The sequence below is a fragment of the Myiozetetes cayanensis genome, unplaced genomic scaffold (assembly GCF_022539395.1).
Source record: "Myiozetetes cayanensis isolate MyiCay16 unplaced genomic scaffold, myiCay2020 scf2-11, whole genome shotgun sequence".
Taxonomy (NCBI): Eukaryota; Metazoa; Chordata; class Aves; order Passeriformes; family Tyrannidae; genus Myiozetetes; species Myiozetetes cayanensis.
In genome coordinates, this window is record NW_026087411.1 from 64,946,510 (window position 1) to 64,973,214 (window position 26,705).

The 26,705-nt window shown below is 38.2% G+C and overlaps 1 protein-coding gene across 10 annotated transcripts in view; it reads left to right on the top strand.

Moving 5' to 3' along the window:
• The window catches only part of FAM184A (family with sequence similarity 184 member A), a 76,002-nt gene that overhangs the window by 3,802 nt on the left and 45,495 nt on the right, over positions 1-26,705 (top strand). For all 10 annotated transcript variants that reach the window (XM_050316076.1, XM_050316078.1, XM_050316079.1 and 7 more), the window contains exon 2: positions 24,092-24,946. In XM_050316076.1, coding sequence (XP_050172033.1) covers positions 24,092-24,946 — 855 coding nt within the window. The remainder of the gene's footprint in view (positions 1-24,091; positions 24,947-26,705) is intronic.

The window sequence follows — 26,705 nt, forward strand, 5'->3', positions numbered from 1 at the left end:
AATTGTAACTGAAGCAATTTTAGGTCTTCCTCTTCCATATAAGCTCCTTATTTTCAGGCGTTTTGAAAGATCTGTGTAGCAGTTTGGGATAAAGGAGCATCTGACACAAAGATTAAAGCCAACAAGAAATAAACTGCGATTATGAGATTGCATATATGCTTTTGTACTACTGCATGCAGGAGTGCCAGTGCAGTGTTGAATTATGCCTGCTGCAGATGAAAATATGCATATATATTTAATTAGTTTGCATAAGACAACTGGAATAGAAACAAAAACAAGTTACTGCTATGCTTGCATCAATAGGAGAGAATGGCTCTAGTTTTTAGTACTGCTAGAAGAATTCAAGTGGCTCGGTTTTGGTTTTGGGTTTGTTGTGGTTTTTTTTTTGTTGTAGGGTTGGGGTTTTTTTGTTTGGTTGGTTTTTCTGCGATGTAATTTGTAGCTTGAACATTTGTGATAGAGAAATCCATATCCTAAATGTGTCTGCAAAGTCAATTGTGCAAGCTTTGTGACATCAATATAAATCTTTTATGGAATAACTAACTACATGATCTGTGCTGAGATTATAAAATGAGAAACTTCAGTATTGGTTGTTGTATGATATTAGTTGCAGACATTTGGCATTAACTGAGCAGCTCTGAAGATAAAGAAACACTTGAGAGCTTTGGTTGATGAGAAACTCAGTGTGACCCAGCTATGTGCTCTTGCAGCCTGGAAAACCAGCCCAGTATCCTGGGCTGCACTAAAAGAACTGTGACCAACAGGTTGAGGGAGGTGAGTGGTACTACCTTGCTCTCCTGAGATCCCACATGGAGTGCTGCATCCAGCTTTCCAGCACAGGAAAGACCTAGACCTGCTAGAGCGAGTCCAGAGGAGGGCTCCAAGGACTATCAGAGGGCTGGAGCACCTCTCCTGGGAAGACAGGCTGAGGGAGCTGGGGATGTTCAGCCTGGAGGAGAGAAGGCTCCAGGGAGACCCTACAGCAGCCTTCCAGTAACTAAAGGGGCCTGCAAGTGAGCTGGAGTGGGACTTTTTACAAGGGCATGTAGTGATAACACTAAAGAGGAATGCCTTTAAACAGAAAGAGGATAGATTTAGATTAGGTACTAGGAAGAAATTCTTTCCTGTGAGGATGGTGAGGCCCTTAAACTAATTGCCCTGAGAAGCTGTGGATGCCCCATTCCTGGAAGTGTTCAAGTCCAGGCTGGACGGGGTTTTGAACAATCTGGTCTAGTGAAAGGTGTCCCTACCCGTGGCAGAGGGGATTGGAAGTAGGTGATCTTTAAGGTCCTTTCCAGCCCAAACCATTGTATGATTCTGGAAGAAGGGTCTGTAAGTGCTATGCAGATGATCTGCACCCAGAGTTATAATTTCTGTCTATTTAGTAAAAAGAAAAGCTGTACAAAATTCTAATGATTTTCCTTGGTACGTGGTTAGAGCTAGATGGTTCAGTTCTGGAAAGGTTCCAAAAAACTCAGTTCAAAGACTAAGCCTACAAAGTTACCCAAGGCACATCATACTTGAGTAAACAAGAATCTAGAATCTGAGACTCTTGAGACGAGACTTCTGTTCTCAACTCTTCCAACGGTTTCTTGTCTAAATTTGGGAAAATGCTTTAAAAAAAAAAATTCTCCTTTGATTTGCATTCTGTTATCCTGTGTAGGAGAGAAGTACTTAGACACTAGACATTAATGTTGTAGTTAACCCAGTGAGTTGCTAGAGGATGTAATTTTATTTCAAAGAATGAAAAGCAATTTTGATGATCTTTAGTTCAGATGTTTATGTTTCTTATTGTGTGCTCTTTTTCTGGGATGGTTAAAGGTTTGCCTCAGCTATTGCAGAATGCAGTTCTATGGAACCTTATAATGTTTCTTATAAGCTATAAGGTTTAACTTATATTAATGATTCTTAACAAAATGTTTCCAGTGAAACTTTGTCAGTTTTTATTTGGAAGTATTCTGCCTCAGGGAACTAAACCTCTTGCAGAGGGTTCATTGTGCATAGGATTATAAGAAACCTTAAAAGAAGAGCTCTTAAAAACAGGAAAGAAATGAGAATCTAAAAATCCCCATAGAACTGTGTTGATGTTAGCTGTCATGTGATGGTTGATGCCATTAACAGTTTTGTAAAAACTTTGGATTTAGCTTTTTAAGCAGCCTTATGTCATCTCTCCAGTGTGTGTTAACATTGGCAGTAGGCCAGTATTTGCTAACAGTTCTAGGATTGCATGAAAGAACTGAAATTTTGAGGCGGGTGTGATTTAACTACATATTTTAATGTCAGTGTTTTTCACATGCTTCTGACTGGTAATGTGGGAATAAATGTTATGTTATTACATTAAGAAATAGTTTTCAAGGACTAAAAGATATGAAAATGTAATATTACGATATTCAGTTAATTTACATTTCTCTGGAGATATTTAATTTTGTTTTGTGTTAATTATTCCAAAGGTAGCTAAGACAGGAGACACTGAAGGTAGGAACTGAGAAATTTAGATACAATATTTCTGAAGCAAGTGTTGTAAAATTTTTCTTTTTAAAATCATGCTAGTGTAGTCTCTCCATCTTCCCTTTCAGACTCTTTCCACATGGTGTTCTGTCTGTGTCCTTGTTCTGCAATAATTATGGTCTTAGCAAGGGATGCTCGCAGAAGAGAAGTTTTCTGTACCCCTAATGGTATAAGGACAAAGATGGAACTGGGTAAAAATGTCACGTCTTTAATACCATCTGGTAGAGTTCAGAAGAAGTAGAGCTTCAAGGCTCTCAGTATCTTCTGCAGGCCTTCAATAAAATTATCGGTTATTGTCTTTATCCGAATACTTGATGGCTGATGTATTCATATAAAGCTGTGAATTGCTTTAAAGCAGCTGTGGCTTCTAATTTAGATCTGAAGAGGTCTTTCTTACCTTCTGTGTTTTGTAGGACAAGAATTACGGGATTTGGTGTTTTAGTTAGTATGCTCTTTGTTTCTGAAAGAAGAGATCAGGCATCTTTAAAAAAGAAAAGGGGGAAAAATAGAAAAAGGTTGACAGTCTCCTGATATGACATCTGGGAACTCTTATTTAATGCTGTGATTTCCAAATCAGGGCTGATTGAAATAAGTTAATTAATCTGATACTTAGGAGACCTCAGGACCATTTAGCTCTCTGAAATGGTTCTTCCATTCATTATCATTGCAAACTTAAGAGGTGAGACTGATGCTTTCTACATGGACCTGGTATGGGTATATTTTAGAGCTCAGTGTTGTGATATGTGTGAATTAGGTCAATGACTTCACAGTCTTTTATCACAAGACATCAAGAAGAAAGAAGTAGGACAAGAATGAAATATTTTTAATATTAAAAAAATATACTCAAGTAAGATTCCTTTAGTCTCCACCCACACAGGTTTAATGCTTGTCTAGTAACTTGTAGTTCTTTTGAGACCACTGACAGCTTTATGTTCTAAAGATATTTTCTGTATGTGTGTGTGTAATTGAAAGTGTGATGGTGTTGAAAAACTGTCTGATCACACATTCACATAAGCTACAAGTCTAAAATGCCTCTTTAATATGCTTGTGCATATATCAGCTTCTCTGAGGTCATTTTGGTTTTGGTGTTTTTTCTCCACGTTTTACAAACATCCAAAAGAATAATCAAAATGAAGCAACAAATAAACTGGAGGAGAGGATGAATAATATGACCTGGCACCTAGGAACATAGTTCAGTGGTGGATTTGGAAGTGTTAGTTTACAGCTGGACCTGATGATCTTAAGGATCCTTTCCAACCTAAATCACTCTATGATTGTGTATGTATCCTCTTGCTTATTCGTATTCGTTGCTACAATTAAATAATATGAAGTTACAAGGAGCTGGAAAACTGTTAGATGTTATTGCTGTGGTATTTACTTCAGCTGTTAAATCCTATGCATCAGCACATTAAGGATATTTAAAGAGAAACCTGAAGGGTAGGGATTTTAGTACAAAATTCAATGTTATCAACATGTCAACATTTAAAAACTGAAGAAGAAAGAATATGCAGGTCATAAAATCCATAAAATTTAAAATCTGTCAACCTTTAACTGCTTTTTACATAGGAAGATATAAACCTTATGAAAAAAATTAAGAAATATTTTGAATTTATTTTGATTTGGGGTTTTGTTGTTAATACTCTTTTCAGCTAAGTACTGCTTAAAAGAAAGGCTGCTTGAAAGAAGTCCTTTGCAATTTTCTTGATTTAGATAAAGTCAATAATATGCCAGTTCAGAATTAAGAACGTAATACTGAAATGCTTTCCTCCAGATGCAAAAGTTGTGAAGTGTATTTGAAAAATGAAATCAATAGTTGAACTCTCTGTAACTATACAAGGTATTTATAGATTAATTTCTCTGTGCAGTTATAAATTAGCATGGGTACAGGACTTTGAAGTACTCAGTTCTGCAAGGAGCTTTTTGACAAGTCTTATAAAAGTGTGTCAGCAGAAGACAGCCTGGGTTTGAGTTTCGTTTTTTTTTGGTGGGGTGTGTTTTTTTGGGTTTTTTTTTTTTTTAGTTGATATCTGGAATACCATGCATGTGCAAAGAAGTTGTTTCAAAGTGATGAGACTTGCCACTTTTTTAGAGGAAGTCAGATTGCAATTTAATCTTAGACATAGTGGTGCTGTACTTTCTTCAAATGCGGTAATACTGTATTTAGCAACAGCGTTGTTTGTATGTTTGAATATTTATATATTGTCATGCAACCTATTGGTCACACGGACTTTGTTTTTCATGTCTAGAAGTACAATTACTGCATCTAATACATGTGCAGAAGTGTTGCTTCTCGTAAGTTGTTGTATTGGTACAGCAACTTCTAACCTTAAGTAGCTTCTAAGCACTGAAATTATTTCAGTATCTCATTCACTGAATTCAGGCTTTGGCTTTAATAAAACCAGTACTTTCATCAATGACATTTCTGTTTCCCACTCTTCCAATTCGCCATTGTAAGCTTCATTCTCCTTTGAACTGTATTGAGGAGGAGAGCATTACCTTAAATAGTCGCTAACTGTTTCTTACTGTTTGCCGGCTTACTGTTAAATAAACCTAGTAAATCTCAACATAACATTATGAAATCAGATGTATATGTCTCTTGGCTGATACAAATTTGGCAGCAGTAAGCCAGGCTTCTATGTATTCTTCCAATGACTGATGTCATACCAATAACCAAAGGCATCACGTTCCAAAAATAATCAGAAGAAACAAAAACAGTCTAAAGCTATTCTCCATCTTGTCCTACTTAATGCATATTACCTGGTTCTGTTTCCTCAGTCAGGCTCTTCTAAGTGAATCTAGAAGGTTAGGAGGAAGAACAACCTTTTGCTGCGGTTGTCACTTGGCTAGGCTCAAAATGACAGCTTTTAAAAATAGCTACTGTTAAAAAGTTCATGAAGTCCTTCTTGTTCAAGATGCTGCCATTAAATGAAAGACAACCTTTCAGGTACAAGAAGTAGTATGAGGTGAATATAAGAAATACTTACTTTCTATTTCCATTTTTATGTGATTAAAGTAATCTTCCCATCCAATTTCCTAAAATTTAATTTCTAGATACCTGAATTGTAATGTCTTTAGAAAACCAGGTGTGCTATACTCCAAAGATTTTTAATGGGACAATGTTTTTGCTCAAAACATGACTGAAAGCTATAACTTTTAGTAAAGAGTGTCTGACACTGCCTTCCTAGATCTAGTATTTTGCAGTATGGATGCTGATGTGTTTGGATAGGTCGTACTAAAATGTATTACAATAATCTTCTATGACTGTCTTTGTCCTTTTAAAATTTGACAAATGAAAATAATGGTAAATTATTTCTGTAATAAAGGTTAAGAAAGGACTTGAATTTTTTTATTTAACTGCTTTGTATAATTATGAGTGTAGGTTTCACTCTTAAAATATAGTTTATTGTAGCTGGTAGTAATAAATAATCAATTATATGTTTATAGGCTAAAAAAAGCGCAACAACTTGAAAATCTGTATTATGTGTTTCTTCTCGACATTAACCTGTATTGTCAACATAGTTTTATTTATTTAAAAAAACCCCTTTGTGTTGTGCCATGGGATGGTAGAAATTTATTTGAAATTTCTGATCTGTTATTTTGGTGGAGTTGCTCATTAGCTTTCCATATTGTAGTGTTGACTTGCCATTCCATTAAATTCCGATGCCATAAAATTCAATCAGACCTTTCTTTGTCCCCTCTATTTTTTTTTTTCCTTTTAAAAGCATATGTCCATTTGCTTTATGCTGAGACTGGACTTTGACACAAGTATCGGTCTACATGTTCTTTGAGCTGACCTGGGAATGTTCTGTGGCCATTTATTCTACTCCCATGATTCTGGTCTTGTCTTTCATTATTTCCATGCTCTGCTTCACACCTTGTGAATGGTCCACACTGTGGATTAAAAAGGTATAACTGGCAATTTGGTGTATTGGGTATATTCTGTCTTACCTCAAAATACCTGATGCAAGAGATGGTAATTTTTATCATTATGTTTGGACAGGCACTGCATTAGTAAGTATCCCTGCACCTTCTGTACAAATGAAGAGCCTGAAGCAAGTTTGGCTTCTGTTCATTTACGTTCTTCTTCATAGCTATGAGTTGATACTCTAGGATAAGCTACATTTTAAATCCCAGATTGTTGGGTTTTTGTTTTGTTTTGTTTTTTTTTTGACAAAGCTGTTTGTGTAATAGATGGTTTTCCTCTAATGGAAATTTAAAATGTTTTTGGTTGGGGTTTTGCTGTTGTTGTTTTGTTTGTCTTTTCTTTTTCTTTGTGTGGTTTTGTTTATTTTTTTTATAGACTTATGCTTGCTAGTCCTGAGGGAAACTAGATTTCCTGCTTTCAGAAAACTGTTAGTTTGGTGAAGTTAGAGGTAGAAGTAACATGCCTCTTCACTGTACAATATTGAAAAGAGTTACATACTGATCATAAATTATAGCTTCTCTGTGTGCCTATATGAAATTTTTGTAAATGTGGTCCCTTAAAGAAAGTCTTAATTAAGTCCTGACTCACGTGCTGTATTCGACTCTGGATTTGCTATTAATCTTCAACCTTGTCTGTTCTTATGTATAGAAAAGGGATTCTTACAGAAAAAGGAAGAATTTATTTATGGCTACAAAAAGAAATGAAGTTCTCTGGTCTGGGAAGCATAAAAACCCAGTAGCTTTGTCAAAGAACTGAGAGTAGTCTTAAGTTTATCTACAAGAACTGATTGACATATCTATGTTAGTGAGGGCTGAGGCTGTGTGTGTGCTTTGTGGAAGACTTGTGAGGCTCTCCCCCTCTGAGGAGGAGCCTTGTCTGGCGCTTTGCCTGTCGGCTGTGTTGGGACTGTTGAGTTGTTCTCTTGCCCCCTGTTGCTCCGTGTCTGTGGGGGCGGGCGGCAGCTGCCGCCATCCAGGGTGCCGAGTGCGGGGCTGCCTCGACGTTTTAACTTCGCTGGCGCTAGTGTCAACAGCAGCCGAGTTTTACTTGCTTTATGCAAACCAGTACATTTCCCTACTGGCAAGATCTCTTTAGAGGCCCAACTTACATAACTACAATTTCCCAATCCTTTTATGTAGTCAGCGTGGCGAGCTGTGGCATTGATTACACTGAACACTGTGAAGGTAAACGCAGTGAATTATTTCTCTGAAAGTGTGTGCCATACCATTTTGTAGTGTCTTCTCAAAAGCCAGGCCAAAACCAAAACCAACCAACCAACTAAACAAAAAAACCAAACAACAAAGAAACAAAAACAAAACAAAAAAACAACAAACACTGGCATTTTTCAATGAGTTCTGTCAGCTAGCAAATTAAGAAATGTTTGAGAATATTTGATGAAAGAGCATCAGTACTTCATTCACATTGTTGGGATTCTGAAAGGGGGGTTCATATTTAATTTTTCTAAAGCTGAGTTAGGAAACATACAAAAATAAAAAAATCTCTTGATTAATTCCTACAGGATTTGTGTTTGGGTTTATTCTGTTCTGAAATAGCTGCATTTTTAGCTTTTAAGGGCCTATAAAAACTTGGGAATTCAATTGTCTTGTCATGAAATTCATGCAAGGTATGTTATTCTGTTTCTGGATGTTGACCACAGCATCTAAGATTCACAAGCGCTCAAAACAAGAGGAAATTGCATCTTGAAAAAATATACTACTTAAAACCCACTTATTTTGATGATTAATCAAAAACAATGATGCAGGTCTTTTTCACCTTTTTTTCCCCACTTAGGTGTTACTACTTCTTGGTTTAGGAAATCCTGAACTTAATATCACTCTGGTGAGAGAAAATTCATTTGTTTGTATATAGAATATGTATGAAGTGAAGAGTGAAAATCCCTAGCGATCTGTATACCTGAAAGGGTAAAATCAGATGTGCAAATATTCAAGAAATAAATGTGAAGGGAAATGCAGCTTTGAGACGGTAACACAGCTTGAGAGTAGCCCTTTGGTCTATCCTGTTTTCCTTGCAGCAATTCAAGGTTTAATCATATAGCAGATATGTCAACTATATTCTAGATAGGTGATTAGAGGGTAAATGGGATTCTTTCTCACAGGGAAGCAGATTGGGGAATTCGTGCATCTGTCACTGAATCTTTTTTTCTTTTTATTATTTTTTTTCTTCATTATGCTTCTCAAGATTTAATGTCTTGGGAGATTGCCCAAAGCTAACTGTGCTACAGATTTGTAATGCTTGTTTCTGATATAACCTGATTGTTAAAGGTTGACATGCTGGAACTGAAAAGGGGTTTTGATTGGGTGTTGGTACTGCCACACCACTCCCAGAACAAGAATATTGATTTGTGGTTGTAAGTGTATCCTGAATGAGTCTGTAACAGGAGGAAATAGTTGTTTCCAGTTGAATGAAAAGTGAATACCTATGTTATTCCTGTTCATTAGAGGGCTAATCCTTGCAGATGATCCCAAGGCATTGAAAGCTTCCGTTTTCTTTTTTTTAACATGGTCTGAGAAACTGAGATGTTCGAGTTTCTTTAGCTGGTGTTGGACCTCAAGGTTTGGGGTTTTGTAATGGAGTACAAAGGAAATCTAATTCCTGGTAAGTGCAAGGGGTTACTTTAGTAATCAGTCCATTACTGCTTTTTGCTTATTTTTGGAATGTTCATGTTTGGGTTGGGAGTGATGTTTCTTCTTTATTATGATACACCAGAATCATTAATGTTCAATTTTTATGATATTTCAATGAATTAATTGGAAACTCTGCATCGAGTTCTAGTGTATTTTATGTCTGGTTCTGTGATTGAAGACTGCGCAAAATATAGGAGGTATACTAAGAACTTTATGAAAACTCTATGACAAACCAGCAAGTGCAAGCACTTATTTAACTTTTTATTTGTAAAAGGAGACATTTCTGAAATGTGCATAGCTCTGTCATTATGCATCAAGCTTGTTAATTTTTAATGTTATAGTAAATAACCTTACAGTTTCATGGAAGATATTATGTTTTGGAAGCTGTATTATATGCAGTCTTTAAACCCCTAAAATGTAGGTAGAAAGCAATGGAAATTCTCTCAAAGTATAGCTTAGAATTAGGGAGAGGATCTACTAAAAGCAGAACAGAAAGCTAAATATCAAAACCTTTCACCTTCCTTTGAACCTTTTCTGACTGTATAATGGGAGCACTGATGCCTCAAATGCTGAAGATACTTATCTTTAATGTGTAAGAGTGATGTTAAAAGAACACCAACGAGTCAAAGCTAAATGGTATTTGCTAGCTAAATTTGAAATTCAAATTTGAAAATGTATATGAAAACTTTAGCAAATTTGCTGTTGACTGTTAAATATTTTAGTCTGAAAATTAAATATGCCGTCTCCTAACAAGTTAAGACATCATTTATAATTATATCAAATTACATCTGGTGTATTGGAAGGTACACAAAAGAGTCTTAAAATGTGACGTTGGAATAATTTCTCAGAATTCCATGAGTGTGTTCTTTGTATATGAGTTACACGATCATTCTTAAATTTTTCTGTTAACTAATTGTGTATTTTGCAATATGCCACCAATTTAGCTTATTTTTTTGTTCATTTCCCTTTTTCTGTAAAAAATGGAGAGCTTTGCTCTAGTAGTCAGAACTAGGCATGTTTGTTTCAGACACTGAATATATAAAAACTGACAAGTGCTAGATACAGACCTGTACTCACCTCAAGGCCGGAGGCCTTGAGCTAATTATTTAAGGTGAAGTTGCACACAAGTGCTCAGTGATTTTTTTTTTTTCATAAAACCTTTTTTTTGTAAATCTACTTGTGTTTAATTTATATGTATCCCTTGATTTAAGATTGCCACTATTTTCTCATTTACTGAATTAAATAAAATATATATACTGAAAGAAGAATTTTTGGTTTTCCTTTAATCATCTTTACCACGTTAGCTATCACAGATTTTTTTCTTAGGATAGCTCATCACAGCCAAAACTTGAGGTCTTGATTAAGCTCTTTATTGGACTGACCCATCAGGTGTGGGGAATTTTTGTTGGAAGTGAAAAATTCTGAAGAGTCTTACCTACAGAATTGTGTACAGTGAATTGCTGGGAGAGTAGGAGTTAGTGTCTCCCCTTTCATGTGAAATAAAGCAAGTATTATAAAAGAGGCAAATCATTTACAATATAAATACTCCTAAAATAAGCTGCTTGTATTCTAGCTACCAAACAGAAGAAATTGTAGAAGCCTTTATTGCGATTACATGAGACAACTTTTTAAGCACGTTTACTAGTGTAGCTCTCCAGAATATGATCACATCACTGATGAAGTTTAGATTTGACTGGATAACCATAATAAGAAAATACAGATGTTGAACCGGTAAGTGAGTGTTCATGATTCTACTTACTGTATTTAATGGGATGAATGAAAAAAGAGATGCTTTAGGACAAAGTAATATAATTGTATGCTTTTACCAGGAAATCAATTTCCCTGTAGGTCTCTAATGGAGATATTACAGTTTTGCCACCTATATATACACAATCTTTTTTTTTTTCTTATTTTTTCTTTAATTTTTATTGCATGGTTTAGAAAACTTGTGGTGAAAGGAACTGCTGCATACTAGGAGAAAGAATGTGGTTTTTTTTTTTTTTTTTTTTTTTTTTTTTTTTGTGGGACTGTGTTTAAGGAAATTTAAAATCAGTTACATCTTCTCCGCTCTTTGTCGTGTGCCTGTGAGTGCTGGACAAGTAAGACCTTAAGGTAGACTAAAAACTCACTGAAACTCTGGACTTCATGTGTTGTGGTCAGCCGTGTGAAGCCCAGCTGGGGGCTGGTGACTAATGATGTGTCCTAGAGGTTGATAATGAGGACAGTACTGTTTAACATCTTTGTTGGTGACTGGGATGATGAGACAGAATTGCACACTCAGCAAGTTTGCAGCCGATACAAAACTGGGACACGTGGTTGATAAAACAGATGGGTGTGCTGCTGTTCAGAGCTGGACAGGCTGGAGGAGTGCACAGACAGGAACCGCATGTGGAGGCCGGCATCTGGGGCAGCGCAGAATCGATTGGCTGGAAAGCAGCTTAGCAGTAAAGGCCCCGGGGTCCTGACAGACCACGAGCTGAACGTGGGCCAGCAATGCGCCTTTGGCAAAGAGGTCAGTGGCGTACTGGACTGCGTTAGAAAGGGCGTCACCAGCAGTTCGAGGGAGGTGATCCTTCCCCTCCATTTGGCACTGGTGAAACGCACCTGGAGTGCTGGGTCCAGGTCTAGGGCTCCCCACTACGAGAGAGACACGGACATGCTGGAGTAAGTCCAGCAAAAGGCCACTAGGATGATGAAGGGACTGGACCATCTGTCATACTAGGAGAGGCAGAGAGCTGGGACTGTTTAGCCTGGAGAAGAGAATGCTCGGGGGCATCTGATGAGTGTGTGTGTGTATACCAGATGGTAGGGAGTAAAGAAGACTGAACAGACCTACTCTTAGTGATGTCTCATGAAAAGATAAGGCAATAGGCACAAACTAAAACATAAGAAAACTCTTGTTTTGCTGAGAAGATGGTCAAATTTTGTCACAGGTTGCCCAGAGAAGTTGAGGAGTCTCCTTTCTTGGAGATATTCAAAATATCCTTGAGCAAGACCCAGTACAGTCTGTTGTAGCTATGCTTTGCACAGGGAAGTTGGACTATATGACTTCCAGATGGAACTTCCAACCTCAGCCCTTCTATGATTCTGCATACATGGCATTTCTATAGTAATTAATGTGTTGAACATTGTGGGTGTCAAATGTCAAAACTAATAGCCTGTATTGTGTACATACTGAGATGTAGCTGGGAAATAACAAATTTTTTTCATTGCATGATAGGTACCTGGAAGTTATCCCAGTAGGCCACTGCAAACTTGTCCTAGATTCATCTCAGGCTTGGCTTTGAGAGTAAACTTAGAGTCTCAATTGGTGTGATTTAAGTGAAAGTGAAATGTACCACCTTGTGCTTACTTTATGGTTTTGCTTCTATAACCCACATTAAAATAAATAAATAAAAAAAAGTGAAATTGGTGACCAATCCTTGGTTTGAACATGAATTTTTTTTTTTTTCAGAGGAAGGGAAGAGAAATTACTTCAAGGTAGTATAATATTTCTGGGGAAGTGGCTCAAATTCTTCTGCAGTTATTAAAAATTCCATGAACAGACAAGATTCTGGCTGGAATTTCCTTTATTCATTCTGGAAAATTATCATTTACCATTAAAGCTTTCAAAGATGATTTGTAGTTAATGCCTTCTAGAAAGTGAAAAAAATGCCGTAGATAAAAATATCAAGTTGGGAGTCTTGCAGTGTATGCTTTTCACTAATATTCTTTCCTGCCTAGATGCATACTTTTTTTGGAAGACTCTGTGCCTTTCCTTCACTTAATCAAGCCTGGAAAGTAGAGAGACAGTTATGAGTAAGAAATGGACTTGTTTGCTATTCAAAACACTGATGAAGATTTCTTCTTTGCTCCACAGAGCTAAGTGGTATATTCTTGTCTGTGTGGTCTCCTCTGCTGTGAGGAACCAACAGATACTGGAATTGCATAGAATTTGCAGAAGTTCTCGTGAAAATAAAACTCAGAATAGATCAGGCATTGAGAGGAAAAGACCTGCAGGCAGAAAGAGTGCAAAAATGAACTCTGTTTTGATGGGGAAGAGGATACTGGGAAGACCTTTTCTCTGTCATACAGTACTGCTCTTTCTTTTAGAAAACTGAATACAAGAAACCTTTTGCTAATGTTTTCATCAGCTCAACACTTGAGGACTCATCAGTAAGATTGAATAGCGTATATGAGTGATAATAATGCTGACTATGCCTTGCTTTCAGGTTTACAAGCAAACTAAGAGGAAAAGAGATCATCTTTCTTTAGTGTCAACTTCATTTACAATTTTCCAAAAGTACTTGTGACATTTTCAGGTGATGGCGCTCAGAAATATTGCTTTGGATATCCTCTAGAGCAGATTTAGAAATGGAGGTGTTTCGTTTTCCTTTACCTTTCCGCAGTTGTTGTTCTGTCTCTACCACCACTGCTTTCCCCTCTTCCCTCCCTTGCCAGATAAAAGAAAAAAACAAATCCTTTTCATTCTGAATAGTTAATGCCAGTTCCCAATATTAGTGAGTTCTTCTACAAAAATTATTTCTTCCTAAAAAGCAAGACAACTTGCCTTGCATATCCTTAGTTATTTAAAAGCTATGTGTTTTGGGCTAAGCCATATATGGAGAAATCCAAAATCAGTCAGTGACTGGAGAGGTTTTAATCATAAAGATCTAGTGAAAACTAAATATTTGAAAACATGACTCTTCAAATGGTGAAAGTTAAGAGGAGGTTAGATTTGATGGTGGAATAGATTAAGATTTAAGAGTAAGTTTTTAGTCTTGAGTTATAGGGTAAGTCACCTTGAATGATGAAACAAGGAAATAGATTTTGAAGGAAATGGAATGGTGATTATTTAGATTTTGGATTATTTTGAGTCTTATGACTTATTTTTCTGTGTAGCACAAATAACTTCATGACTGAAATGTTTCTTTCTGATGAAAATAAAGTAGGTGAAAGCACAGATGTGATTGTATGAAGAATAATTTAGCCAAGTCTAGCAAAAAAAAGAGAGACAAAATATAATTTATGTCAATAAATGACTTACTCTTTTTATATGATTGGTTTTTTACTCTCAATTGAGAATGTCTAAGTGTGATGGATTTGTTTTTGATATATGCTTTGCAGAAAATTTCAACTTCTTCCTTTTAGGCTATCATCATTTCAATCTCAGTGAATGTCATCCTTTAAGCCATTTGATCCTACTGAAGAAAATTCCCTTCTTCAGTGCCATCCCTCATATATTTTGCACTGAAAGGCTGTTTTTCTTGTGTATATGCTGTTTCAAGGAGTAATATGAATTGCATTTTGCTAAGAAAAGGAATAAAGTATGCAATGGTGACTTAGAAAATATTTTTTCCATTTAAAAATATGCAGGGAAAGAGGGAAATTTCTGAATGAGATAAGGTCTGGAAAAAAATTCCAGCTTCATGAACTGTGGCTGACCATTAAGATGTAATTTGATGATACTAAATACAGATACCGAAAAAGGAAAGGAGCAGCTTAATGTGGCATGTGGGTAATTAAAGCAGATGGAAATACGGCATCTTTATTTTTTCTATAATGTAGTGCTGAAACAATGCTGATGATTTGGGATGAATCAAATAATTTTGAAGTCAAAGTGTTGAAGTGTTCTGAGAAGCTTTGTAAATAACTGTTGTATTTTGGTAACATTTGTGTAGTTGAGCTCTCCTTATCAGTTAAGCAGGTATGTGGTTTAGGGCCACTTAGCTTGACTTACAGGTTGAAAATAAGTGCTGATTTTCAAGGAGCCATTACGAAGCATTTAAACTATTTTCTGCTGGTATTTGCTTCCATTCTGACTAACTTTTGAAGCTTTTTCTAAACACTTTTTTCCTCTTTCATAACAGTCTTTCCTTGTGTTGTATTAAAATCTGTCAGCATGAAAATATTTTTGATGTCGTGATCAGGTTGAAACTTAGATTAAACTCTGTTTTGACTTTACTCTGCAAGTTGCTTTTATGCTTTGGCACAGAAAGCAAATTTATGTGCAGTTAATAAAACTAAATGCCTTAGCCATGCAGGTAATAATATATTGCTGAGAAATATTTCTATTTGAGAACGGTGCAGTATGAATGTATGGAATTGGACTGCTGAACTCTGTAAACTTATATAACTCCATTAAAGCCAGCAATGCTAGTGTAGAACAGCTGAGCATTTCTCTTAGAAACAGATGTTGTATAGTAGCTAAGTGGGGGATTAAGTGCCAGGTCATACAAAGGACTAGGGGTGATGTCTCCCCTCCTTTGGTTTATAGCAAAGAGGTGCACTTTACTTGTTTGTGTGATATCGCTTCTGCTTGTTTTGCACCTGAGCTTTTGCCTCAGTTGAAGGTGTTCCAGAGGTTGCATTGCATTTCAGAGTCACAGAATCACTGAATTTGGGAAAGACCTCCAAGATCATTGAGTCCAACCTTTGATTGAATACCTAGAACACAGCCCTAAGTGCCATATCCAATTGCTTCTTGAACACTTCCAGGGGTGGTATGGATGACCACTTCCCTGGATAGCCCGTTCCAATGTTTGACGACCTTTCAGGGAAGAAATTCTTCTTGATTTGGATAGTGCAGCATTGTATCTGTCTGTCATGCCTTAGCCAGGTCATGATTATTTTAAAAACCTTTATAAAGTGTACTTGTATTTCATCAGTGTTAAAGTTATTTGTTTTTTTTAAGTAACTCTGATATGAGCATCCTGAAAATCAAATTAGAAGAACTTTCAGGATGTAGGGTCTGCATGCTATATCTAATACATGTTGCATCTACCATTCTCATTTTTTCTGCTTTTGTCTTCAAGACTTGGTAGGAATAACAACTTCACCTGTTGCCAAAAATCCAAATTGCATATTACCAAGGAATTTTTCCTCTTTGTAGTGGGTTGACCCTGGCTGTATGCCAGGTACCCACTAAAGCCTCTTCTCTCACTCCCCTCTGCTGCAACTGGACAGAGGAGAGAAAATATAACTAAGGGTTCATAAGTTGAGATAAGAACAGGGAGAGATCACTTACCAATCACCATCATGGGCAAAACAGACTCAAAGTGGGGATATTAATTAAATTTGTTACTAACAGAACCAGAACAGGACAATGAGAAGTAAAATAAATCTTAAAAACATCTTCCCCTACCCCTTCTTCCTTCCAAGTTCTAATTCCTTCTCCACAGAGACACAGGGAGATGGAGAATGGGGATTTCAGTCAGTTGTCGTTTCTGCTGCTGCTCAGGGGAAGGAGTCCTTCCCCTGCTTCCCATGGGGTCCCCTCCCCTGGGAGACAGTCCTTGATGGACCTCTCCAGTGTGAGTCCATCCCACAGGCAACAGTTCTTCACAAACTGCTGCAACGTGGGTCACTTTTCCACGGGGTGCAGTCCTTCAGGCACAGGCTGCTCCGGTGTGGGTCCCCCACAGGTCACAAGTCCAGGGAAACCTGCTCCAGTGTTGGCTCCTCTCTCCATGGGTCTGCAGGTCCCTGCCAGGCCCCTGTTCCAGCATGGGCCTCCCATGGGGTCACAGCCTCTTTTGGGCATCCACCCTCTCCAGTGTGGGCTCCTCCGTGGGCTGCAGGTGAGCTTCTGCACTCCTGTGTTCCTCCTTGGGCTGCAGAGGCACAAGTGCTCCAGCATGGTCTGCACCATGTGCAGGGGAACCTCAGCTCCAGCACCTGGAGCATCTCCTGTCCCTCTTTCTCCACTGACCTTGATGGCTGCATATTGTTCACATGTTCTCACTCCACTCTTCTTTGGCTGCAATTTTCATCTACACAATAACTTTTTTTTCCTTCTTAAATATGTTATCACAGAGGCATTATTATCTTTCCTTATTGTCTTGGCCTTGGCTAGTGGCAGGTCTGTCCTGGAGCCAGCTGGCATTGACTCTACTGAACATGGGGGAAGCTTCTAGCAACTTCTCACAGAAGCCACTTTGTAGCCCTCTCTCACTGCCCCTGCCTCCCACTACCAAAACCTGGCCACAGAAACCCAATACACTCTTCTTCCCTTCCATCAAACATCATGTGCTTTCCATAATTACTGTCTTGTTTTCTGGACAGGAGAAAGGCTAGATCTAAGGGTTCCTCTTTTTTATTTTATTTTGATAAATGTTTGTAAGGGATATCTGCCCTTTTTTTCTTCCTCAGAAAGCTGGGTATAGTTCTTAAATTCCTTTGCTCCATTTTAAGTTTTTGGTGTGAGGAAAATACCCCACTTGTCCGTTTTCTGCACATCCAGGATAGCCATATAAGAATTTTCTACTACCCGTATCAAGATGCCAGCTGTTCTCCAGTGGTCGCCCTGTACCCAGTCGAAGACCTTGCTTGCTCTACCGAATGGAATGGAGTTGCCCCCAAGTGTCGCTTTCTGTCAGCCTCATATCTGTGCTAATGCCTCTGTCAAATCCCCTTCTGTCCCGCTAAGGTAGTATTTCACTGGTGAGACCCAGTCTTGGAAACACTCAGCTGGTAGAGCAGAAGGAGCAACATAGCCTGATTGCCCACTTGACCCCTTGTGATGGGTGAACTCCTTCTTGGTTCACTAGGGATTGCTAAAATCATTGGGAAGATCACATGCTGTTGTGTCCTGACCCTGAGGCCTGAGGTTTAAACCGCTCCTGACTCTGGCAGCAGACTGCACGGCTTCTGAACTTGTGAACACCATCTTAATGTTGTTGCTTGATGTGTTGGGCTATAAAAAGAGGTGCAAGTAATGTACTCCTCTTGTTGAATCTGATTACAGAGTGTTCTGCAGCTTTAGCTTTACCTGCCAGCATGCTTTTGATTTTTATTACCTGCTTGGCTTGATAAAGGTTATCCCTATTCCTGGATTTGGACAAAGTGCATGTTTCCAAGATAGCCTATGGTAAAAAAATGCTCCTGATTAGCACCAAGAAAGCTTCTCATTTGCTGTCTGGTACAACTCTTGGAGAAAAGAAAAATACTGCAGGGAATGACCGAGTTGGCCACTCTAACCACTCTGTCCCTGTGCTGAGAGATGCTCTGCATCTCTTCTTCAGGTGAGGACTTCTCCTACCCCACAAGTGATTGGAATGTGGCATGCCTTGTTCTAGTAATTAAATTTTAAGGTACAGGCCCTGTAATAATTTACAAATATGACTGGGCAGTGAACACAAGTGGATCTTTTAAAACAGTGGGATTTCTAGACAATAGTTAAAAAGAGTTAATATTTCAGTGTGGACCATACACACACAGACAAAACACAGAAAGGATTGTACAGTCAGCTGGTTAAATGTGATACTGGTCTGTACTTGGCAGTTCTGAAAATAAAACTGGGTTATTAGTACATCAGATGCAGGTACTTGAGGATCATGTATTTAGGAGCATAAAGCAAGCATCATGAGCTATATGTGCCCCTGTGAGGCTTTATGCCTTATGTATATGGTATGAAACATCAGGAAACCTGAAAATACAAAATAAATTTTGCCCCTGTGTTTTATTATTGGTGTAGATGTTAGAGAACAGTGCATGGCCTCTGACATACCAAGATTTCTCTTAGACAGAAAATTAAGTGTAAATGTTTAGCAACAAGTGTGAAAATGAAAAATGGTTGTCATTTGTTTTTGTTCAAAGGTTGGAGGTTAGGTGGAAGTGGATATCTGTAAATGTTCAATGCCTGGAATTTATGCTGAGCTTCCTCGTATCATTCTCTAAGTAATTAATCTCTAATGGCTTCTGTAAACAATTAATTTGGAGAGCTAGTTGCTGTAATGAAAATAATCCAGTATGTTTTCAGAGTTTCTACAGGAATAAAGTACTAGATTTTACTTAGTCATAAATTTGGCTAACACATGAAGGCTGTTGAATAGCGTAAAGGCTATTTTAATAATAAATTTTCTGTAAAAGTGTGGGTTTTAGAGAAAAAAATTCAAGTTCATGCCTTCTGTGGATTTTGTCTCAAAGGAAGACTGGTGTAGTTAGGCCATCGTTTTTGGGGAGATGCTATTAGCAGGGGACACTACAGCTGCAGACTGTATTTTTCTCTTCCCTGCTCATGATGCTGTGCCCCTGATGCACTGGCAGAGGTATTTAGGAAGCCTTGCAGTGAACCACATAGCTGAACAACAAGGGCCTTCCTTCCACCTTTTCTGTGGTGTCTAAGCAATCCTGGCCTAAAGTTCTAGACTTGTTTCTGTTTGTGTTATCAGCAACACAGAGATCTGGATTGACAAAGCATCTTGTTTCCATTCGGTAACAAAAGATCTTTCCAGATAAAGAGATTTTTTTTTTTAATTGGAAAAAAAAAAGGGGGGGGGGGGGAAAAAAGGGGGGGGAAAAAAGGCATACAGAGGTTTTGGGATTTGGAATTTTTTTTGTACACATGTCATAATTGTCTGTCTACTTTGTATGTGGTAATGCATTTGTAAGAATGTGCTCTGTAATTGTGGTCAGCCTTTCTCAAATACCATTTTAAGTAGCTTTGAAGTATTTCCTGTATTATTAAATTTTTATGATGTACTAAGGAGAAGAAATTTGTCCAGTAAAACAAAGTTTTTCTGGGTATTAAATTGGTTGTTTTATTTATTTTGTCTTAAATCTACCCTTTGTTGGTCATAATATATAAATTTTAAATGCTTCAATATAACCTCCTTCTCATTACTTAGCATTATTTGATCAATGGGAGGAAAAAGGGAAAAACTAATGCAATACCCATTGTAACAAGAAGACTATGATCATTCTGGACTATCATATCTCATTTCTACATAATATTAATTCATGATAACACCTGGATTTCTCTTTTTTAAATTTATATTTCTGGTTAATTTTGTAGACTGGACTCCTCTGTTTGCATTCTGCTGCACTTTTTACTGTTTCCCAGTATATTTTACTAGTTCCTGTGTGTAGCACTTCTCATTTATCTACAGACAGCAGAGGTCAGTCAGGCTCATTGGTCCACATCTTCCAAATCATTAGCAGGTTATGCACAAGCAATTCCTTGTTGGCACTGTGCTTGTGTGGTTCACTCAATTAGGCTGGCAGCATCAGCAAAATCTTGGGATGTCTCCAGAGGCTCTGGTGTTTCAGACTAGTGTTTCAGGCAGCAGCACTGGGAACACACTTTACCCGAATGAGGCTGAACAGGGCTCTTTACCCAGAGACCCACATGTTAAGTCTAAAATGAAGGTTTAGAAGAGGCATAAGGCTGATGTTTGTGTAAGATGTGTAGGGATGGTTTTTTCTCATGGGTATCAGCTCTTGTTTTCATGTAAAATTAGAGGTGATGAACCACACATTTTTGGAGATATTTCCATGGAGTCGTAAAATATCATTTTCCGTTCTGCAAAATATATTTGGCACACCCAGTACTAGTATTAAGGTGAATTACACATTTGTAATTTTAGAAAAGCATTTGGTCATAACTAAATTGCTGGCAGGAGCAGATGACCGAAGCGCAGCTGACTGTGCAAGCGGTGGTCACCTCTCCAAACCATAACATCTGGTTTGGAGTAAAAAATATTTCTCAGCCAAAAAGTCAAACTTTCATCTTTCAGCCACAGTGTGGAACACGTATTTTTGTTTGTATTCCATGTAGTTCAATGCACTGTAGCTAATGCAGTGACTGACTTGCTTCACCTTACTACACAGATTATGACTAAACACTTCAATAATTATTGGTATAAACATTATTATTGTTATTGCTACTAACTCTGTTGTAGTTCTTCAGGCCAAGGCACATAGTATTTCAGTAGATTCTTATTAATAGTTAATTATTGTTACTGTTTTCTATAAAAGGTATTAAGACCTTTAGTTAGCAGTCTCAGTATCCTTGGAGAGAGTATGGTTCTGTCTGTACCTCTGAAATGATATGCTGACTGAAAATACAGCAAAGCACAATTATTTCTTTTTCTGTCATTTGATAGGAATTACTATGTGTATGAGGCATTTAGAGTGAAGCTGGAAAAATATGAATTACTCAAATGAGCAGTTTATGCTTCTTAGTACTATGCAGTTGTACTGAAAAAGCTGCTAGTATTTTTTAAAGCATTTTAAAAAGCATTTACGAGCATGCTTAGCAAGTGGCTCATCCTCTGATTTAAAGGTAAAGTGTGCAAAACTTGTTTTATCCGCCTACCTCCAATGTTTGCAACCTTTTAACTGCTTTTCAGTTTTTAGAAACTTAGTTGAGAAGGACCTATTTATTTTAGCTGCAACTTTAAATGCATTAATTTGTTCCTAGGTATTTCAATTTCTGCTTTCATTTCATTGAAATGCTGTTGGGTTGCTTTTGCTTCAGTTATACAGACTTTCTTTCCTGTGTTCCTATACTAATGCATCAAGTCCATCAAATTCCCAAAGACAAAATCTGATACAGCTATTCAATGTCTTTAAAAATACTGACATTTATAGTAATTTCATAGAGCTGGAATTCAGGCTGCTATATAACATATGTATATATAACACAGTGTTCAGTTGCATGCATTTTATTTTATTTTTATATTTTCCATAAGATGCTCATGTCCTTCATTTAGGGAACGAGTGGAGCTTACTAAATTTGTCAGTAATTCAGTGCATCTTGTGGGGAGCAAGTCAAGGATGAGAATTTAAAGATACTTCTGAATCGGGAATTGCTTGTAGACTTATTTTTCACTTGGAATTTTCAGTGAGGTTCCCACTGTTTATTCATAATACCCTTGAAAATACTTTGATTTGCACTTTCTGCAGATCATGGTGCTGCATAACTTGAGACTGGAACACTGCCTGAAGTGAAGAACATTATGGCACTTCTGTGCACAAAGACAGGAGTCAAGGGTTGTTTTGAGTATGGGATTTGACCTAGTGTTCTGCAAATGCTTATTATAGTAATCTGATCCTAAGTGTGAAATTTTTTTCATAGTACCTTTTAAACGACATTGTCCAGCTTCTCAAACCAAAACTAAGGCGTATTCATGCAAGATTGTTTATGAACATTTACCAAAAAGACTCAAATGGAGTGTTAGGTCCAATAGCTGAGACTGTATGTTGATGACAGGAGGGAGGAGAAAGGTTTGTAATTAGAATTTACTGCTGACATCACCAAAGACAATGAGAATATAAAAAGTTGAAACCTTGGGTGAAGGACACTGCAGTGATAGTTGTGATTTTGCTAATGGAATTGCATGTGGTTTTGTTGTCATTTTTTGCAATTTATTGGTGGAGTTTTTGAGTCTCTGAACTGTGAAGCTCCTTCACAGTAGGAGGGTTTTTTTGTTTGGTTGGGGGTTTTTTTCCCTTTTTTTCTGTTGTTTTTTTTTCTTGCCGCCTACAGAGATATAAGCATTATTAAGAACCATTACCGAAGCTATGCAAAACCTATGTTTTTTCCTCTTTTATTAAATAACATGTACTAATGTTAAAAAAATTGAACTAGAATAAGTTAAAGTATCTTTTTTTGATATTTTTAAGTTATTTCCTTGGTATGTAAAGTTGAGTGAGGTTATTTAGTTTTTTTCATCACATCTGACACTGTTTCAGAACTTTTTTCTTTTTCTGTTTTTTATTTTTCTGTTTTAATCCAAAGCCTGTCCTTTTAGCTTTCTATGTCACAGGTAACAGAATGGGGAATGTTTGTTGTTTCAGGCATAAAATTTAGAATACAGTGTCTGGACTTTTGCTAAAACAAACAAAAAGCAACCAAAGAAAAATACCACCAGAAAACAGAGCACATTACATTACACGGCCAAAATCTTGCATCTGCTTTTCCACTTATGAGAACTATTCTGAGCTTTGTAGCTTGTCTGAACACTGGAGTGTAAATACCTTCTCTAGGTGGAACACAGAGGCTTTGTGCTTGGAGCCAGGAGAGCAATTCTGAGCCTTCTTCATATTTCCCAGCCCTGAGGGCAAGTCAGCACCATCTTCCTCTATTGCCCAGTTGAATGCCAGTGGAGGACTGGCCTAGGTTCTGTCCTCATGGGGAAAAAAAAAAATACCCCGCTGCTTCTTTGTTGTCCATTTTTGTTGCTTCTTGTTCATTTTTAAGATATACAATATATACCAGACAGAAGACTTTTTCTTTTTCTCTAGATGTGTGTGGCTTTGGTTTTATTTATTAAACCATTAGGCTATTTATTATAGCTCTGCTGCCAGTAAGATATCTGTGAGGGGCTGGGATGTTTGCTGGAGTTCTTGAAGCATAAAAGACTGTGTTAGCAGCTATTGCATGAATACTTTATTCACTGACATATACACATACTTCCTAGTTAAAAACCAAGATGATGGTTTACTGTGTTGTGGTGTAACTGAAACATCCCATAGGATATATTTGGTTATCTTAAAACTTCCACTGAAAGTCAGCAGTTTTACTGCTTTCACGGCCTTCTTGAACTGCTTTACTCCCTGGGCTCCCGAGATTGTTGCCTGCTCTGCCCTGAACTTTTCTGTTCAGCTGACTTACTTTGTTGGTGAATTCACGTAGCGAGTGACCTTAGACCTTAGGAGATCCACATACACAGAATGCTTACTAGATAAGCTGTCAGAAGTGAAATTGTATCCGGGCAACCATCAGGCTTACAAACCAAAACAACCAGTGTTTGCATTTTAGATGCTATTTCATATTCTGAAATGAAATATTTAAGAACGGTTAGCGTTTGGAAAGGAGGGATTTGAGATTTGGGTTTTGTTCCAGTTTAATTTCTTCTTGTAATATATGCTGCATGTGTTATTCTCCAACAGAAGACCTCTGTTCAAATGATTTTTTAGGCTATGCTTTTAATTATTTTAAATAAATTGTGAGGGTTTTTAAAATGTGTTGACTGTGCTTTTAGTAGTATTTACAGCAACAATGTGCAGACTTTCATCAGGAAAATTACGGGTCTAAAGGGTATATCTTGTTCTACAAGATGTGTAAGAATATCATGACTAATACAGCATTTATGCTGTTACATCCATAATAACATTTGGTGCTTTATTTGTATGATGAAAACAAGCCAGATTGTCAAAGTAACTTTCAGAGTGCCTGGGTGTTTTTTTTCTGAGGATTTAGCAGGTAATCAGAATGCCTTTTCTCTAATATATTGTTTCATGTTTGCAGGTAATATATGCTTTGAACACGAAAAACGATGAACACGAAGCAGCTATCCAAGCCCTGAAAGATGCTCATGAAGAAGAAATTCAACAAATTCTTGCGGAGACCAGAGAGAAGATCTTGCAGTATAAAAGTAAAGTGGCAGAAGAAATGGATCTCAAGAGAAAGATTCAGGTTTTGGAAGAGTCACTAGAAGATCATAAAAAGATGAAACACCAGGCCTTGACAGAATTTGAAGCGTATAAGGATAGAGTTGAAGATATGCAGCTTTGTGCAGAAGCTCAGCATGTCCAACGTGTAGTGACCATGTCAAGGGAAGTAGAAGAGATCAGAAAGAAATTTGAGGAAAGGCTGCGAAGTTTCATACAGTTGCAAGTGCAGTATGAGAAGGACAAGCGTACAGCTCTCGAAGACTTAAAAGCTGCCCACAGGCTTGAGATTCAAGAACTTCTCAAGACTCATCAGAGTCAGAATGCTACCTTAAGTAAGGGGCAAGAAAAATTAGAGGAATTGCATAGACTGGAGCTGGAAGACTTAAACAATAAAGTTGAAGAGTTAAGACTGGAAAGAAAAAAACTCATTGAGGACTATGAAGGCAAACTCAGCAAAGCACAGTCCTTCTATGAACATGAACTTGACTCTTTGAAAAGATCGCAGCTTTTTACAGCTGAAAGTCTACATGCTTGCAAAGAAAAAGAAGTGGAGCTGAGAAAAGAATTTCAAAACCAGGAAAGTATGTTACGGAAGAATCTGGGAAAGCTTAAAACTGAATTGCAAATGGTCCAGGATGAAGCTGCCAGTCTAAGGGAAAAATGCCAAAAACTTCAGGTGGCTCTTGGTACAGCAGAAAACAATGTTCAGGTGAGACTGATGGTGTTGTTTCCAAGGTTGTGAACTTCCTTTTCCTGTTTATGCTATCTATACATGAGGCTGGTAGGTTGAGGTAATTGGAGTGTGTAAGCTTAATGGTATGTCACTCATACTTGCTTATCATCTTATAAATTTTTTTCATTTATTTATATTTTAAACTTATTTGTTTAATTAACAGTGTTTTCATAAGCAGTAACACGTCTTCAGTATGTTACTGGTTTTGGCTGGAGTCATTTTCTCTACAGCAGCTTGTAGGGTGCCATGTCTTTGATTTGTGCTGGAAACAGTGTTGGTAACAAGGATATTTTAGTTATCTCTGAAGGTGCTTACACAGAGTCAAGGCCTTTTCTGCCTCTTAACCCACCTCACCAGCAAGGAGGCTGGGGGTGCACAAGGAGCTGGGAGGGGACACAGTCAGGACAGCTGAATCCAGCTGACCACAGGGGTATTCCATACCCTGTGGTGCCATGCTCAGCATATAAACGTGGGGGAAGGAAGGGGGAGAATGTTCAAAGTGTTGGTGTTTGCCTTCCCAAGTCACTGCTATGCGTGATGCAGCCCTGCTTTCCTGAGGATGGCTGAACACCTCTCTGTCCATGGAAAGTGGCAAATGAATTCCTTGTTTTACTTTGCTTGCGTGTGGGTGGCTTTTGTTTTATTTATTAAACTGTCTTTATCACAACCCACAAGTTTTCTCACATTTACCCTTCTGATTCTCTCTCCCATCCTATGTAGGGGGTAGTGAGCAAGCAACAGTGTCATACTTAGCTGCTTACCCAGTTAGACTCCAACACAGTTTTATTTAGTGTGTTGGGTTGACCCTGGCTGGATGGCAAGTGCCCACCAAAGCTCTTCTATCACTGCCCTCCTCAGGGCAGGGAAGAGAGAATATAATGAAAGGCTCATGGGTCAAGATAAGAACAGGGAGAGATCACTCACCAGTTACCATCGAGGGCAAAACAGACTCAGGCTGGGGAAAAGGAAATCAAATCAGAGTAGGATAATGAGAACTAAAACCAAATCTTAAAAGCACTTTCTTCCCACCCCTTCCGCCTTCCTGGGCTTAACTTTATTTCCAGTTCTCTATCTCCTCCTCCTCCAGCAGCACAGAGGAATGGTGGAGGGAGGTTGTAGTCTGTTCATAACATGTTTCTCTGCCGCTTCCTCTTTCTCAGGGGGAGGACTCCTCACACTCTTCCCCTGCTCTAGCATGGGGTCCCTCCCATGGGAGCCAGTCTTTCACCAACTTCTCTAATGTGAGTCTTCCACCAGCTTCTCCAACCTGAATCCTTCCCATGGACTGCAGTTCTTCACAAGCTGTTCCAGTGTGGATCCCTTCCATAGGGTGTAGTCCTTCAGAAACAGACTACTCTAGTATGGGTTCCCCACAGGGTCAGAAGTTCTGCCAGGAGCCTGCTGCAGCGTGGACTTTCCACAGGGTCACAGCCTCCTTTGGGCACCTGCCTTGGCATGGTGTCCTTCATGGGCTGCAGCAGGACAGCCTGCCTCACCATGGTCTTCATCACAGGCTGCAGGGGAATCTCTGCTCCAGCACCTGAAGCACCTCCTCCCTCTCCTTCTTCACTGACCTCAGGGTCTGCAGGTCTGTTGCTCTCACATGCCTTCACTCCTTGCTTCTCTGGCTGCGATTGCTTTTGCGCAGTAACGCTTTCTCTTTTTAAAATCTGTTATCCCAGACGTGCTACCACTGTCACTGGTGGGCTCGAGCCTTGGACAGTGGTGAGTCTGT